At 38.7% G+C, this 18,711-nt stretch overlaps 1 protein-coding gene across 1 annotated transcript in view; it reads left to right on the top strand.

Annotated features, from left to right (window-relative positions):
- Positions 1–6,659: 6,659 nt before the first annotated feature.
- LOC107559745 (adenylate cyclase type 1-like) overlaps positions 6,660–18,711 on the top strand; it is a 35,966-nt gene continuing 23,914 nt past the window's right edge. Inside the window, exons 1-4 of the mRNA XM_016243683.1 lie at positions 6,660–7,523; positions 11,289–11,438; positions 15,529–15,647; positions 17,923–18,034. Coding sequence (XP_016099169.1) covers positions 6,930–7,523; positions 11,289–11,438; positions 15,529–15,647; positions 17,923–18,034 — 975 coding nt within the window. The 5' untranslated portion in view covers positions 6,660–6,929. The remainder of the gene's footprint in view (positions 7,524–11,288; positions 11,439–15,528; positions 15,648–17,922; positions 18,035–18,711) is intronic.

Here is an 18,711-nt window from a genome sequence, read left to right as displayed (position 1 = left end):
CAGAAACATTAGGAATCAGCTATCAATGGCCTTGCAACCCCCTAGAAAATATTAGCAAATGCCTAGAAATGCCCTAATACCAGCAACATCCTAGTAATGCCCTGGTAATTGCATAGCAACCACATATCAATGGCCTACTACCTTAGAAACACCCTAGCAACAATTCAAAACACATTGCCAAACCCTAGCAATGCCCTAGCAACCACCCAGAAACCTTAGGAGTCAGCTATCAATGGCCTTGCGACCCCCTAGAAAACATTAGCAAATGCCTAGAAATGCCCTAATACCAGCAACATCCTAGTAACACCCCGGTAATTGCATAGCAACCACCTATCAATGGCCTAGCAACCACATGAACACACTAGCAAACCTGTAACAATGCCCTAATAACCACAAACACACTAGAAACGCCCCTATCAACCACCCCAAACACCCTATCAAACCCCTAGCAATGCCCTAGGAACCACCTATTAATTGCTTAGTGACCACCCAGAACACATAAGCAAAAACTATACAATGTCCTGATAACCACAAACACACTAAAAACGCCCTAGCAACCATTCAAAACACACTACCAAACCCCTAGCAATTGCCCTAACAACCACCAACACCCTATAAATGCCATAGCAACCACCCAGAACACAGTTGTAAACCCCTAGTGATGCCCTAATAACCAACATGAAAGAAATGCCCTAACAACCAGCCAAAACATACTACCAAACCCCTAAAAATGCCCTTGCAACCACCAACACACCACCAAACCCCTAGCAACCATCCAGAATACACTTGCAAACCCCTAGTTGTCAGACTCTGGTCCGTGTTTTGTGTGTGTTTTGCTCCTCATGTGCCTTTCTGTGTTTCCTTATTTGGTCATTTTCCTGTCCTTTAATTATGATTCCGTTCAGCTGTGTTCTATTAATTACCCTTGTATTTAAGTTCCTGCCTGTTCAGTTTCCTTTTTGTCTGGTCTACTCGTTACGTGAATGTGTTTCCTGCTGTCTCCTGTGTTTATGTACCCTGTGTTCCATGGACTAAAGGGGTCATATGACGTTACTAAAAATAACATTATTTTATGTATTTGGTGTAATGCAATGTGTTTATGCGGTTTAAGGTTAAAAAAAACACATTATTTTCCACATACTGTACATTATTGTTTATCCTCTATGCCCCGCCTTTCTGAAATGCGTAGATGTTTACAAAGCTCATCGTTCTGAAAAGCGAGGTGTGCTCTGATTGGCCAGCTATCCAGTGCATTGTGATTGGCTGAATACCTCAAGCATGTGAAGGAAATGTTACGCCCCTTACCATACTGGGATGCCCTGTGTCCCGGCACGACAAGACTAAAACAATAAAACCCATTACAAACGAGGCATTTGTTGCATCCAGTGGGGACATAATTACTGATTATAATGACTTATACTGTCTTTTTACGCGTTGCATTGCATATATTGCTAGCAATGCCCTAGAAACCACCTAGAAACCACCCAGAACACATTGCCAAACCTCTAACAATGCCCTGCTAACCACAAACACCCTATAAATACCCAAGCACTCAAAACTAAACACCTATGTCCTGACAACATCCAACACACTACCAAAGCCCTAGCAATGCCCTAACAACTACCACTACCTTAGAAATGCCCCAGCAACCATTCAAAACACACTACCAAACCACGAAACACATCTAGTCTACACAAAATAGGCTATCACATCTAGGTAACTCATAAGCTGTGAGTTTATGAGTTGATGTGCGTATGTTCTATAAAGGGCAAGCACTGCGGGCCTCATCCCCGAATCAGACATTTTCACCCAGCTTCAGAACAGGAAGTGACCCGTGTCTGGTCACAGGAAACCAGCAGGAAGTTTCTGGGTCATCTGACCCTTTTATTAAGGTACTTTAAAAGTTCTTTTTGATATTTTGGAAAATTGCGACTGGTTCGCTTTAGCGTTTGTGCATACACAACTTCTCAATACCCATATAAATGTCATTTCGTAATTGCAGTCTTGTAATTCAAATCATATTATTTGTGTTTTTCAGGTTTTTAACACAAAACGACTCGCCAGTGCAAGAAAATATTTGCCAGTTTGTGTCCATGGTGAACTTATCCACCTTTTTCTTCAACGCGGAAGTAAGCCTATGGGTGAGACTTCCGGTTCATTAGCCGCTATAGGGAAATAACGAGGAGAATAACAACGTGCAGTAAACGGTAAAACTGTTTGCACTACAAACCAGTGTGTTCATAATTTCAGATAATACATTAAAATAATATGATAAGACACACCAACTTTCAATATCAAGCAGCAAAACAAACGGTTTTGTTCAGCTAAAAATAGCTGGACGGAGTGGACGCAGATGAGACCGGAAGCCATACCCATATATTTTCCAAATGGCCGCGCCCATTTTTACGACAAGAAAAAGGTGGATAGCACTTGTGCATATAGGAGGGGCCTGGGGAGCTCCCCTTTTCAGTTACTATGGAAACGCAATCCCTGCCCACCAACTAGGAGGTGGAACGGAGGGTCCAAACTGCAAGCTGTCATTGCGTGTGCATATCTGTTTTGTTTGAGCGTACGTGTGCGTATGTATGTGTGTTGTTACTATCCAAATATAATGCAAGGAGACTGGTGCGTGTAAAGCTGTCTGTTCTCATTTCTCTACTGTCTCTCTTACTCAAGAGACAAGCACGCACACACAAACGCACAGCGGAACTTCTTTGGAAGCAAACGTTCTGAGGTGTTCATCTGACTGACTGCTATTCTTAGAGTCTCTCTACTCACAAAGGCCCTGCCAGAGAGGAATACACACAGATGAAAAGGAAAAATGTGTTAGCATATGTGTGTGTGAGCGTGTTAAAAATGCAGGGCTGCTGCCACCAGTAGGAAACTGCGCTCAAAGAGAGTGTGTCTGCGTGTACGGGAGAAGTTGAGAGAGGGAGCAGGTGAGAGGTAGATCAATAAAAAGTGAAAACAGGATGGTGTAGAAGCAGGGGACCTCTCTCTTGCATTCTCTCTTCTTTTTTTTTTTGCGTCTTTCCCCACCCCCTTGCTTATCTGCCCATTTTTAGCTCCTGCTGCGTCTAAGATTGGCATGGTGACATGAGCATTAGCTGAGTCTTACTTTCTCGTACAAGAGGGCGAAGTGTTGTAAAATCGCAAAGGTCTTGCGAATGCGCAGCATCGTTTTTCTAGTCAGGGACAATAAATATGACAAATGTGATGGAGAAAAATTAATATGGTCATGGAAACCATGGCTCCGAAACATCTGTTCTGCAACATGGGTAATTGACATCAAATATAAAATGTCATCTATCATATGTTCTATTTGTGGACTTTTGGAGGTAAATCCTTAGTTAATTGCAGTGTTGGGGAGTAACTAGTTACATGTAACTGAGTTATGTAATTTAATTACAAAATAAATGTAACTAATCAATTACAGTTACTGAGAAAAAATGTGTAATTAAATTACAGTTACTTATTAAAATGTTAAAGATTACTACGGAAGAGGATTAGGGCCAAGCAATAATAAAAAAAATAAAACCATCTCGAGATTAAAGTCGTTAAATTTTGAGAAAAAAGTCGTTAAATTTCAAGAAAAAAGTCGAGATAAAATGTTGAGATTAAACTCATTAGATTTCGAGAATTAAGTCATTATGTTTCAAGAATTTTTTTTATTACAATTTGAAATAATTCTATTTTAATATATTTTAACATGCAATGTATTCTTGTAATGGCAAAGCTGAATTTGCCCAGTCTTCAGTGTCACATGATCCTTCAGAAATCATTCTAATATGTTGATTTGCTGCTCAAGACACATTTATTATTAATATCAGTGTTGAAAATGCTTCAGCATTTTTGTAGAAACCATAATACACTTTATTCGGCATTTTGACAAATAGAAAGTTCAAAAGAACAGCTTTTATTTAGAATATAAATGTTTTTTTTTTTACATTATAACTGTTAAAACTGTCACATTTGATCATAATAATGCATCTTTTTTGAAAAAAGTATTAATTTCTAAAAAAACAGCCTAAAGCAGTTGCATGACTTTGCAGGCCCCAGAGTAATTACAATTATAAGGCTGGACCCCTTATGAAAACCATGTTTTTGAACCCCCCTCAAGACAATGTTCCCGATTATCCCCCCATGTCAACAGACCTGGATTGATGAGTGAATCAATGGATAAAAAAACAGAAAGAGCCACATGTGCCTGACCTGTTGCTCCCAATTAATAACTATTTCTCCTATGCATGTCTGATGTTAATTTCATTGTACATTAGAGAGTACTTTGAAAATTAAAATGCAGTTTCATGCTGTTGGTTTACCTTAATTGCACTATTCAGATTTGGAAATGCTTTTCATCAGACGAATCTATGTAAGATAGATTTAAAAAAATCAATTACTCAAATGCCTCTAGCAAACAGCAAATACACAAGTGTAAAAAGTGCAATATAGTAACCAACATAAATCAATCACAAGTACATATAGATATATACAGTAGATTACGTTAAATGAACAAGTTTAAAAGTAGTCAGTTTAAAATAAAATGAGAGACAGTGGATATTTTTTTGTAACAGTAAATGAAAGCAGTCTAAAATAGATTTGACAAACAAATCAGCAGTACGAAAAGGCACAGTAGGGGTTTAGATTTAATTCATAATATTTACAGAGTTTTCATGAGGATAAGTGCTGGGACATCTCTACCAGCCATCAAGGGCATCCGCTGCATGCTGTGCGATCAAAAGCAGGCCATACAAGCAAGATGCTCCAAAAATACACATGAACTGAAAGCGTTTTTGAGGAAGTGACAAAAATAACTTCTAACCGCCCTGTCAGTTTGCAAGTCAATGCCAATGAAGGAGGCCTAATGTCATAAATTGTAAGTGTACTTCACTTACAAGTCCCTCCAAAGCCTGATTTGATGCCAGCCTTTAATTATCCCATTTATGAGACTCATGGATCCCTCAGAGATGCTAACGGTTATGTATTGTGATAGTTATGACAGTTACCGTTCTGTTGAGTGCCAGCTCGGCTTATCTAAAATGAATTTACTGAGCATAAACAGCTTCTTCATGATAAATCTGAGGAGCAGCCAGATGTATATAAAGTTACAGATCATACTCAGCACAGCACAATGCACTCATGTTTAATCAAGTGCTTATAAATAATACAAGCATACTCCCTTGCCACACAACCCGCACACAATTCAGTATTTTAAAGGGGTCATATGATGCGATTTCAAGTTTTCCTTTCTCTCTGGAGTGTTACAAGCTGTTCGTGAATAGATAAGATCCCTAAAGTTGCAAAGACTAAAGTCTCAAACCCAAAGAGATATTCTTTATAAAATTTAAGACTCGTCCACGCCCTCCTAAAACGGCTCGTTCTAACACGCCCCCACATGTCTACGTCACGATGTGGGAAGATTTGCATAATGCCGCCCAAATGTTCAAGCAAAGAAAGAAGGCGTAAATTTATTGTTGCTGCAACAGCCGTCACCATGTTGTGAAGACGTGCATGATTTTGTGATTTAACTGGCATTTTGGAAATCAGATCACAAAACCACGTTTCTGAGATTTTGAAATAGCCTAGCTTTTTTTCCAGTTGTGAACCACTTGAACAGTTTAAGCTGTTTACATGACCTTACGTGATGTTGGGTTATTAAGCATAAGATAACCGGTATATGTTTGTTCATGTAAACACTTATATAAATACTATATACTTTATTACTGACACTATATATTACATTCGAATGTTTGATTGGCTGTCAATGTTTTAATCATTCATCAGCCTGAAAAAAAATTTGCTCTGCAAGTGATTCCAAGGATCTCACTTCTCTGTATTTAGTTGTGGTGTGAACTGTGAACTCGTGAATCAAAAATTGAGTGAAATCAATTTTTTTTAACTTTATTGTAAAAGTAATTTATCTTATAAAATTTTTGGGTGTGACCAGTTATTGTTTTTGGTATGACTAACTAAAAAGCAATAACGCTTATGTTTATGTGTTTTGAAAGTTGTCAGGGGCCCTATAGCGCCCGCAGTCTGTTTCTATTCTAAGGTCCGAGCGGGACTCGAGCGCTCTCTTGACGGGCTATTTAACAGCATCCAAGTGAACAGAAGCTCATCATGAATGGAGGAGCGGGCACACCTCCTCAACCCCATTGTCCCAACGTAAAAATCCACTTAGGCACCCGGCGGTAATCAATTTAGCCACAGATGCGCGAGAATAAAAGATGAATGTGATCTGTAATCCGCAGCACCTGCTCCGCCGCCGGATCGGTAACGGCACTCCAAACAAAGGCTCGAGCTGGAATTAAAGTGCTTAATTAAAAGGCCACTGATCAGTATGCTATTTATAGGCGCGCGGCGGGGAGACTCCTGGGCTATTTCTGTTTTTAGCGAGTCGAAAGGAAAACATCTTTCGCTCGTTTCATAAACACGAGCGTCATACACGGAGGCTGCCCTACTGCTCACCGTTTTTCCATTTAGGACGAGCCCTGTCAGAGCTGCGCTGCTGTCTTGTCTTATCTTTTTGGAGGACTGGGAGACGTGCCTGGTTTCTCAATCTCGCGCTGACATTGCGCATGCGTGATCCGGCCGCGGCGCTGAGATGCAGCTGTGGGATGCGGAGAGGGGAGTCCCGACTCTGCGTGGTCGATGTTAACCTCTTTCTGGGGCCGAACAAACGCTACGGGTGGTCTGTTCCCTGGAGACCGCCTTGAGGAGGGAGGAGAGAGAGCGAGGGAGAGAAAAGAGGAGGCGGGTGCTGTCTGCGCTCGTTACAACAGTCACCAACCTGTGGATGGTGGCAGCGCGTGCTGCGGATTAGATACAGTCTCGCGCTGGGGTCAGTGTGCGTGAGCCCGCCTCTTGCTGCCAGGACCGCGACAACAAGTGCAGGACATGCGGTGCTTGTGAAGAGGAGCTCTGGCTGCATGAATGGCCCCGCTATGGACGAAGTTCCGTTTCCCAGAGTCCGCACGTGGCAGAGGAAAAGTCGCTGCCTGGCCGGCGCGTGCGAGCGCGAGTTTGACTGCAAGGAGCTCGAGACTCTCTTCCAGAAGTACAACCTGAAGCTCGAGCAGACCGCCACGCTCAAAGCGCTGGCCATCCTCATCCTCGCCGCGTCCGCATTGGCGCTCGTGGAGCTGCTGTCCGCCGGCTCGCGCTTCACCGTGTCCAAGGGCTCGCACCCGGTCCACTGCGTCATCTTCACCTCGCTCTTCATCGTCACCAACGTCAAATATCTGCAGGTCACGCAGCTGCAGCAGATCGCGCGGCTCGCGTTGCTCTTCAGCTTCACGTTCGCGTTGCTCTGTTGCCCGTTTCCTCTCGCGCAGGGGCCTGACGCACCGAGCACAACACCTGAGCAAGGTGTCTGGCAGCTGATGCTCGTTATTTTTGTTGCCTACTCTCTGCTACCGGTCAGGACGCTCTTGGCGGTTTTGTTCGGCATCTTGGTGGCTGCGTCGCATTTCATCGTGACGGCGACATCGGTAACGGCGCGTAAACCTCGCGTGTGGACACCGGTAAGTTGTGTCATCGGACATTCCTTCCCTGAAAAAATCGCATGTGTTGTATTTGGCGTGTCGTATAGGGCGATGCACTAGCGATTAGTGCGCTTGGTGGAGCATGAGGGCTGTGCACACAGGTTGCGTGAAGAGCGTACAAAGGCCAGTTTGACTTCAGCACCACTGAGGATGGACAGCTCCTAGAGAAGCAGTCAGCCAGAAACCTCTCAGAACTTCTTTTATGAAAAAAGAAACCACACAAATCAAACAGAATGTGGAACTATTTGATAATGTTCAAAAGTAAGCGTCATTGTGGGTTTTAAATCACTTCCAACATTGATTTAATGAAGAATATCAAAACTGAAATGTAGATATTTCAACAGCTTGCACAGCTGTCGATCTTATGCCAAAATTAGCATACAATTATTTAATCAATGTGTTTTATTAACTTTAGCAGTCATCATTTTACTGTGAGACGACTGCATACTGTATTGTTTTCTGTCAACAACAAAGGACTCTAATACCCAATAGTGGAATAAGCTTTAGTATGAATAATTTATTTATATACATGATTGGCCAGTTGGAGATTTATGAAGATGTGTACAAAAAATTATTTATAGTTTTCATTTGAAGTTTTCCTCTGACTGGGACCATACTCCTTATCCCCTTAAATAAATTTTCTTCCAGCCAGCATCATAGTGACACAATTAAGCATAATCATATGTGCAAGAGTGCTCTTGTGCTAAATGTCAGCACAGCATTGGCCATAAACACAGGGCTGCAGGTCTGATATTCAGTACTACAGCACAACTGTGAGTGTGATATCACAGTGTTTTCAGTATGTTTCAGACAAAAATTGGCCAGGAACAGCCATGTATGAGTGTTGTTATTGAGATTTACCTTTACCACAAAATTGTAAAAAAGAAAATCCATTGTAAAACTTCTAAACATTTTAAATGTTGTTTTACATTTAACATAGTAAACCTCATGTTCTGTTTGGGGTCTGACTTTTTCATACAGACCTTTCAGACAGGCCTGAAAACCTCTTCATTTTAGTTTCCATCTAGGTCATTTTCATAGCTCAAAAAATACCTCACATTTAAGAATCAGGCTGATACTTAAAGAGACGGTTCACCCAAAAATGAAAATTCTGTCATCATTTATCCATATGTCATTCCAAAGCATTGACTTTTTTTTCTTCTGCAGAAGATACAATATATTTTGAAAAAATGTATGTACAATGGAAGCCAATGGTAACCAGTACTATTTGATTATCTACATTCTTCAAGATATCTTCTTTTGTGTTCCGCAGAACAATTAAAGTGATACAGGTTTAGAATGACATGGGAGTGAGTAAGTGATGACAGAATTTCAATGTTTGACTCTGTAGAGATACTCTTCTGCCAGCTGTTTATGTTTGCTATGTGTTTTTGTTGAGGTCACATTGATTCAAAACAGAAACAACATTACTGAAATAGATGCCATAGATGCTATTATTGTTATACATACATCAGTGGGGTCTCTGAGACATTAAGCAGAGGAAATCTAAACAGAACAAGAAAGTTGAAATGAAAGGAGTGAGGCTGTAAACAGGGCAAGTCTCATGATATTAATATGGAGAGTATTTGTATGCATTGACCTTTCGTTTTAATCTGGCAGACAGACAAAATGACACATTTCAGTTCAGCACGTGACCTCTACGCCTCTGATTTACAGAATGCCGTGACAGTTTCACATGTCTCACTACATCTTCGCTGGATGCTAAATGATGTTTGTGACAAACACTCACACAGGAATTGCAGCTTCCATCATCAAAAATCAAGCCTTTGAGAACAGGGACTGGATTTGGTGACCTACTAAGCCTTGATTTCATTGAAAAGACCAATAGAGTGCCTAAAATCCAATCAAAACGCTCCAAAGACCTTAAGCAAAGAGGATCGACATAAACTCATTAAAAACACCTGATCTGAAAATATCAGCATGCCACTTCACATTAAAACAGCAGCATTGCATAGCACACAGCATATACAGTATTTCATTATTGCTCTGCAAACTTAAAGAACACTTCACATCTAGACACAAGTGTCATCGTTCACATGCTGAGTTAATGAGTTTTTTTTTTCTCACAACCCCTCACTCAGACTGTCAGAGCGTAACCTTGGTGCACATCACAGATTAAAATACAGGATGGCCAGTTGTCTATAAGCTAATCAGATGACTTTAATGCCTTGATCCATGATTACCAATAAATAGCCAATACCAGTTAACCAAGCTGGCCACTGTGGAAGATTGTTTCCACCACTGGATTAAAAATAAATAAATAAATAAAAAAGATAATTGTGACTTTTTTTTTGCGCAGTTCTGAGGTTTGCAATTCTAAGCAGAATTGTATGATATAAACTGAGAATTGCAAGATATAAACTTAGAATTCCAAGATATAAACACAGAACTGCAAGATATAGTCTCAGAACTGTGAGATATAAACAAACAATTCTGAGAATAAAAATCTGAATTATGAGATATAAACGCAGAATTGTGATATATAAACTCAGAATTGCAAGATATAAACACAGAACTGCAAGATATAGTCTCAGAACTGTGAGATATAAACAAACAATTCTGAGAATAAAAGCCTGAATTGTAAGATGTAAACTCAGAATTCTGAAATTAAAAATTTTTTTTTTTAAGAAAGTTGGAATTCTGTGTTTATATCTCAAATTTCTGACTTCTAAAACTCAAATTATGAGAAGAAAAGTCAAAATTGCAAGTTTTATATCTCTCAATTCCTTTTTCTCAGAATTGCAAGGAAAAAAGTCTGAATTATGAGACATAAACTCAGCATATAAATGCAGAATTGCGAGATACAAACTCGCAATTGCAAGAAACAAGTCAGAATTATGAGGTTAAAAGTCGCAATTACCTTTTTTATTCCATGGGGGAATTGCGAGATGTAAATTCAGAATTCTGAGGAAAAAAAGAGAGAAAGTTTATATCTTTCAGTTCTGAGTTTATATCTCGTATTCCTTTATTTCTTAGAATTGCAAAAAATAGTCTCAATTGCAAGATATAAACTCAAAATTGTGAGAAAGAAGTCTGAATTTTCAGATTAAAAAAATCACAATTACCTTTTTTATTTTTTCATTCTGTGGCGGAAATGGGCTTCCCTAGACCACATTGTTCATTAGCCTTGTTACCTAATTTATAAGCCTCATAACCTTGCTAAGGATTTGTAATAATACCACTGCTGTGTGCTATTCAGCAAATGGCCTTCACTTTCATTTGCAAAGGGCCTGTTAAAAGAATGCATAGACCAGTTGAATGGATTCTAGGTAATCTAATTTTCTGTTGCTCTATGAATGAACAATACAAAACCCTTAATAGGCACCTGTTTGAAGGGACGTGTCTCAAAAGCCAGGCAATTGCTGATTCTTTCGGTCACAGGAGCTAATCCATAGAGATTCTCAGGCTATCTAGCGTGGGGGGTTGGTGTCCTTCTCCGCACTCGAGTTTATCATCTCAGGATGGATTGAAAAAAATGAACCCGCTGCCCCCGTACTCGGCATCTGTTTCCATCTCTCCTTCAAGCTAGTTTCGCTCTTTGCCCCTGTTTTGCACACACACACACACACACACACACACTTACCAGTATGCCACTCCTAATCACTGAAAGTTCGTTTTCAGTCGGTGAATGTTGTTTAAATGTCAGAATCCTTGACCATGGTCTGATAAACAGAGATTGTCACACAAACCCTGTTATTTTTCTCTCTCTCTGTGTTCTCGTAGCTGGTAGCAAATGCAGTGTTGCTGGTCGGCGTGAATCTGTCGGGTGTGTTTGTTCGAGTCCTTACTGAGCGCGCCCAAAGGAAGGCCTTCCTACAGGCCAGAAACTGTATCCAACAGCGCCTGCAACTAGAGGACGAGAACGAGAAACAGGTCAGACACGCACGACACGTGCATGGCATACACGCAAACGAACAGCTGCATGTTTTAGATGAAATGATCAGCTGTTTCATTTTCTCCCACAAGTTAAAGTTGAAGTTTTGACAGGTAATTTACCTTGCAAGATTGCTTTCATTCCCCCCTGACTTGCTTAAAGGTCAAGCTTTCTCTGCAAACACACACTACCTCATGCACACACAGGTGCATGTATGGTAAGGCACACAAAACAGTTGTGAGATCGGGTCTAAGGTCAGGTGCTTGACTTAGCTGGTATTCAGGCTGTATGCAACTATAATGCCATTACAGCCCACCAAAAACACCTCAGAACAGGCTCTTGATGCTATGAGTGTGAGTAATGGCTTAGCATTTTCATTTGGCTTACTAGCTGCAAATGTAAACTTTGAAGTCAACATGGACCTTCTTTAGTTTCTTAATGTGTGCTTTTGCTTTATTTGAACAGTACATGTTTTTGCAAAAGAAAAAACAGTTCAACTCAAAGTTGAATTGGAATTTGATTTGGAATGATAGGACCTGGAATTTAATGAATTGCAGTTAAACATGTATGGCTTTCTGGGAAATCAAGTGTTCTCTTGTCTGGTCTATAAGACCTAGAGTGCAAAATTTGGGGTCAGTAATTTTTTTTGAAAGAAATTAATATTTTAGTACTTTATTCAGCAAGAATGCATTAAATTGATTGAAGGTGACAGTAAAGACTTGCACTGATACAAAAAAAAAATGCTTTTAAACATTCAATTCCACAAAAATATTGAACTGAATAACTGTTTTCAATGTTGATAATAATAAATGTTTCTCGAGCAGCAAATCAGTATATGATATCTGAAGGATCATGTGACACTGAACACTGGAGTAATGACTGCTGAAACATGCTTTACATGACATAAAAAATGCATTATGAAATATATTAAAATAGAAAATATTTATTTTAAATTGTAATAATATTTTACAATATTACTGTTTTAACTGTGTTTTTTGTAAGAGACAAATAAAAATTGTCATGAATTTTAGGACAGCATAACAAACAGTGAAGCCGAAGCACAAATATTTTATAAGAAGCTTCCATGGGTCTGTCTAGATACCCAGCAGCACCTCTACTGTATAAGCCCAATCCTGAATGAAACAGGAGTTTCTATACTTAGAGCAAACTCTTTGCAATATCTGTTGGCATATTTGCGGGATGGACGTTTCTGGAAAAAATGCACACGCAGCAGATTGTTATGCACTTATTCAAAGATTTTCTTGCAGCGGCAACCTACCGGAGCAAGCCAGATCCAACATCCCACTTTATTTCTCAGTGACACTGCTTCATCTTTAGCTGTCATTGTGGATTATATCAATGATAAAGAATGTGAATCAAATAGCAACATTAGCATAACTTATCTCACTCGCCGAGCTCCGGGTAGATTGCAGTGGATAATTACTGAATGGTTTATAAATTAAGTGGAGAGGGGCATAAGATGGAAAGATGCAAAACACACTCATACAAACTAAAGCAGAGAGGACACTTTCCCCTTGTTCCTTAGCGACTGAAAATTGGTTATAATTGTTTGCACATGACTCATCCACCTCCTACCCAACAAACTCCTTGAATAGAAGGTAACAACACCCACTCTATACATCACACCAAGCTGTACCACACAACTCTGTCTCTGACACACAAACTCCAATGCACGCATATGCACTCGCTGCAGAGATATGGAGCAGTCTGTGATCTCTCCATTTGCACATACAGATGATCTGTCATTCATGTCAGCAAGAATGGCTCATGTATTGATTTCAAAAGTATGAGAGTTTCTGGGGCAGATGAATTAAATCACATGGAGGGAGAATATTTGAGTAAAAATGTTTATTATATTATTTATTTATTTTTTGATTAAATGGACATTTTAAATGGAAAAGGGGAGGCCGGAGAGTCTCAAATATGTTTTGTTTCAAACTCTATAACTTTTTTATGCTTTGAATAATAGTATTATTTTTTATAAATCTAATAATACTACAACTACTAAAAATAATTCCATATTTATTTTATTTATTTATTTAGAAAAGAAAAAAAAAATATATATATATATATATGTACACTCCACTATTAATCAAAGAATCTTAAAAATATCACAAAGAATCCTAAAAAGCTTCCCCAAAATTTTCACAACTGTATATATATATATGACCCTGGACCACAAAACCAGTCATAAGGGTACATTTTTCTATAAAATTTAAGGGGGTCTGAATACTTTCCGTACCCACTGTATATGCAGCACATAGACATCCAGTTGATATCCATGTAATTATAATTTTGTCAGCAAGGAAAAACATCTAATCTATGTATAACAGACACTAGTATTCATTGTTTTTAAGTTTCACAGTCAATGAAAGAGACTTAGACAATTATAGTCATGTTGCTACAAACTCTTAAACCAACTCTCAGCTCAACTTTTGAGTGAAGGTGAGTGACAAAGCAACCTGTTGGGTTTAACACAGGTGGTATGGCTCGCTGGGGTTTGCTCATCGAAAAGGCATTTATCACCTGCTTTTAGTAACGCATGGTTTGGCAATAAACTCAATGCGTTTCCACGGAAACTTACCTTTGCCATGCCAACCAACTCCAACGCTCAGAACTGTGATCTCTCACAGAGATTGGCCACTTAACAGCTATCAGTGAGTTCATTAGATAAAACGTATACAGATAACAGAAGTAGCCAGTTTTAAACTAACAGTAACCATAATACAATGGCCATCACAGTAATTTTAATGGGGTTTTTTATGGAGCTGTTCAGGCGTGACGTCAATTTGCATGCCACCGGAAGGCCATGGCTTCCCTTGGAAATTTTCATGTCCAAGGTGGCACCTCATTAAGTTGGTTGAGCAAATGTCTTAAAGGTGCTGAATGTAACTTTTTGACTGTACTAAAGCATAAAAATCCCATTATATGTTTGCAGATATTTAGGAAACATGCTAAGTTCATGTACTTTTTCACATTCACAATTTTTTTTGTGTGAAAAATAGTATTTTGACACCCCGGGATGCCAGTTGGTTGAAATCACAGAAGACATGGAAGCCAACAAATGAATATGGTCAGAGATCACAGATTCTACCTGACCTAAAAAGCCTCGGCATCCATCTAAAAAGCTCTACGGCCAGAGGAATATTAAAACGCAGAAAAATCAACTCATTAACTTACAGCGTAAGGCTTGTTGTCGGTTGCACTCGTTCCTTGTTGCATCTGGCAGCCCATGTGAGAGTTGAGTCTGAGGAGGGGGGGGGGCGAAAGAAACAACACTCTCCAATATTTGGAATTTGGACTGCAGAACCACTTCAACCACAAGTTGTCAATATTACATTCTGTAATTAATTCTGTAATGAATTCTGCAGAGTACTAGAATAATTTATTCTTTAATTCAATTGAACTCTTTCCCCACCATTGACCGAATTTTCCGGCTTTCTTTGTTTTGACTGTTATACGGTAGGGGGCGCTATTAGGCATCTTTTGAAACAGTACTGAATCTTAGGATCAAAACACAGATGAAGAAGAAGCAGAAACAAGCGATCGCATATGCAAGCAGATGCATATGTAAAATAACGCGATCAAACATTAAACAGCATATAAATCAAAACTGCTTACATTACTGAATGAAATGTCAACCCAGGAAGTGGTATAGGACTGTGTAAGCTTTGGGGGTGTTGATGGAAACAATTTACTCCATCTATGATTTGAACATCGTTCTGAATCCAATCCGGATGCAGCCTTCAACAAAAATGCAATTTTCTTAGCTTTTTGTTCAAAAAGGTTTTTTTTTTTTTATGAAACCACGTTAAAGTGTTGATTAAAAAAAGTTAGAGTTTTTGGTTTAAAAGCAGAGACCATATTTTTTTCTTTTGACATATTGCATGTTCAGATATTTATACAACAAAATATTCTGGGGGCCATGAAATTTTGTGAAAATGATCAAAAATGTTGGCAGTGGCTGGCAACTTAAAAAAACAAACCGCTGGGGAAAGAGTTAATAAACTTGACTGAAGACATTCAGAAACTTGCTTTTTATCCTAAAATGTAATGGTTGCATTACAGGAACGCCTTCTAATGAGCCTGCTGCCCAGAAATGTTGCCATGGAGATGAAGGAGGACTTCCTGAAGCCACCAGAAAGAATCTTCCATAAGATATACATCCAACGACATGACAATGTCAGGTACAGAAAGAACGAGAGAGAGTGTTTTTCAACAATCAAACCATTCATGCTGAAAACCCACACTTGTTCAATGAATGAGAGGTGAGAGCACTACGTTCATAGTATTTTCCAGACTAGACAGTCGGTGTCAGTTCCATTGTACTTAAATTGTGTTTGCGAATACTGAATCAGTGAGTCAATAAGAGTCAACAACTCTCCACTCACGCGCAGTCGTCTAAGTTCCTGAGTCTGGCTGCCAACCAAAGCTTGCACAGCATGTACGGCGCCCACAGCGCCTGTGCTATCAACTCAAGAGCTGCTCAATTAACCCACACTGCCCACACACGTGGAGAGATGGAGAGTGAGAGATGGAACAAGGCAGTGCTGGGGGGCAAATTCACACAATAGCACATACACACATATACACATATGATGCCATCTCAAAGACCTGTTCCAGCCAAGAGATTGGTGAGTGAAAGATGATGCATAAAAGTAACTTTTCCATGACTAACTGACAATCTAAAAGATGAGGTTAATCCAGGCCCAGCTCCAGATCAACATGAAGAGTGGGTTGTATCTATGAGCTCTATAAAAGCTATATGTTTGTATACTCATTCATCTGCCATGTTTGCTTAGTTTTAAGAGATATGCTTTATTGAGTCCATAACCGGAGTTAGAAAAGCTATGTAACTAATGACATTGGAGCCAGTGGTTTATTACTATAGTTTTGAATTTAGATTAAAATTTTCTTTCAAGTTTATTTTGAGTTTATCCTTTCAGTTTAGTTGGTTAGTGGTTGTTAGTTTTAGTTTTAGTTGTGCCATAGTTTCATTTTATTTAGATGTTATTTAAATCGCAGCATTACATTTTTATGTTAAAGAAGGTGGGTTATAAAGATCTTCATATTCTGTAATAAGTAATCTTAGTGTAAAACTAAAAATAATTTGTGGTCATTTAAAAAATGTTTTTAGTTGAATTCAGCATAAAATTTAAATTCACTTTTTTCTAAATTCATGTTATTGGTCTTTTCTTTTTTTTCTTTTTGACTTTTTAATTTTTAATCAAAATGTCAATTCGATCTGCATATTAATGGTGGAGTTCCCTTTAAAATCTTAAATGATTCCCTTTGAGCTAAATTATTGACCTGTTTCCCTTACATGGTGTACACTAAAAAAAATGATGTAGAAAATAATTTTCACTCAGAAATTGCTAGTAAATTTCATAAATAATTTCAAAGAAATGGCATGTAACACACTGAAGTAAACAAAAGTTTGAAAGATTGAAATAGTACTTTCTTCTAAAACCTCCTCCAATAAGCCGTTTTATTTTACAACTTCATTTTTAATTTAAAATAATTTTTTACCATGTATACCGACTTCTCCAATCATTTGTCTGCTTAAACTCCACCCTTTTCTTACAGTCGACTGGAAGCTCTCATTCAGATCTGCCTCCACCCAATCAACTAACAATCGATAGAACCAAGTTGTCGCCCTACTGTAAATTTTTTCGAGAATCTGTTTCACTTGAATGTTCATCACAATACAGTGTAAAAGATCTGTCGCTACTTCTGTTTCATTGCATTTTTATATAGTCTTTATTAACAATAATAACACTACCAACGTGATAATTGAATGATACAGTGCTGATTGGTTAATTGGACTATAGTAACCAGCCAAACCTTGACTCCTTAGTGAAACTCACGATTGGGTGGGATAAGTACCCCGTTGACCCCTGGCCTACACTCTAAAAAATGCTGGGTTGTTTCAACCCAACTTTGGGTCAAATATGGACTAACCCAACCGTTGGGTTACATTTTTACATTAAATTTTTAACCCAAAAGTTGGGTTAGTCCATATTTGACCCAAAGTTGGGTTGAAACAACCCAGCATTTTTTAGAGTGTAGGCTAATCTGACTGACTGTAATGTTTTAATGAAAAAAGTCCAAGGCCTACACTCTAAAAAATGCTGGGTTGTTTCAACCCAACTTTGGGTCAAATATGGACTAACCCAACCGTTGGGTTACATTTTTACATTAAATTTTTAACCCAAAAGTTGGGTTAGTCCATATTTGACCCAAAGTTGGGTTGAAACAACCCAGCATTTTTTAGAGTGTAGGCTAATCTGACTGACTGTAATGTTTTAATGAAAAAAGTCCAACAGATTCAGTAGACGCTATATACTGTATGTTCATTCAAAATCATGTTTCTGATAAAACAGTAATTCACATCCAGTTAAAAAGAATAGTGTAAGGTCTCGTGAGAATCACCATAACCTGTTGTCCTCTCATTCTGTGCAGCATCCTGTTTGCAGACATTGTGGGCTTTACCAGTCTAGCTTCACAGTGCGCGGCCCAGGAGCTGGTCAAACTGCTGAACGAGCTCTTTGGGAAGTTTGATGAGCTTGCTACTGTAAGTAATGCTATTGACATGTATGTGTTGAGAGAAGGACAGGGGAGCAAAAATAATATCATAAGGCTTGAGTCAGTGGGCATGTCATTGGACAAACTTATATGATTGCTCACAGTCTGCAATATGCTAATCAGCATTATAATTATAATCCCCATTAGTGGCCTCAGCTTCTCATAGAGTCCCTCTGCACTGCGGGAGAGAGGAAGCGTTTGAGTTGGAAACAGTATTATCCTATCCACCTTTTTCTTCCCGTAAAAATGGCCACGACCATTTGTAAATTCTATGGGTCTGGCTTCCATATTTGTTAAATATAACAAAAAGTTGTGTGTCTGATTGGTCCAAATGCTACAATAGCATCATAAAAATCACAGTGGACTAAAGACTTCTGACTGAGAAAAATTCAACATGAATTTGCATACACTACTGTTCATGTGACAGTAAAGACATTTACAGTATAATGTTACAAAATATTTCTATTTCATAAATAAATGATGATCTTTTGAACTTTCTGTATATACTGTATATATATTTAAATTATATTATAGATTATATATTTATATTTTTCTTTTTCATAAAGAAAATGTGAGTGGTGAATGCACTTGCAAAACGTACCTTCATTGTTAGTCTCTCGATCCATTTGACTGTTCACCACATAATAAGTTTGATCACTTTGAAAA

Source organism: Sinocyclocheilus grahami, unplaced genomic scaffold, assembly GCF_001515645.1.
Source record: "Sinocyclocheilus grahami isolate Dianchi unplaced genomic scaffold, SAMN03320097.WGS_v1.1 scaffold696.1, whole genome shotgun sequence".
NCBI lineage: Eukaryota > Metazoa > Chordata > Actinopteri > Cypriniformes > Cyprinidae > Sinocyclocheilus > Sinocyclocheilus grahami.
The sequence above is the reverse complement of the archived record's forward strand: the minus strand, read 5'-3'. Positions and strand labels throughout refer to the sequence as shown.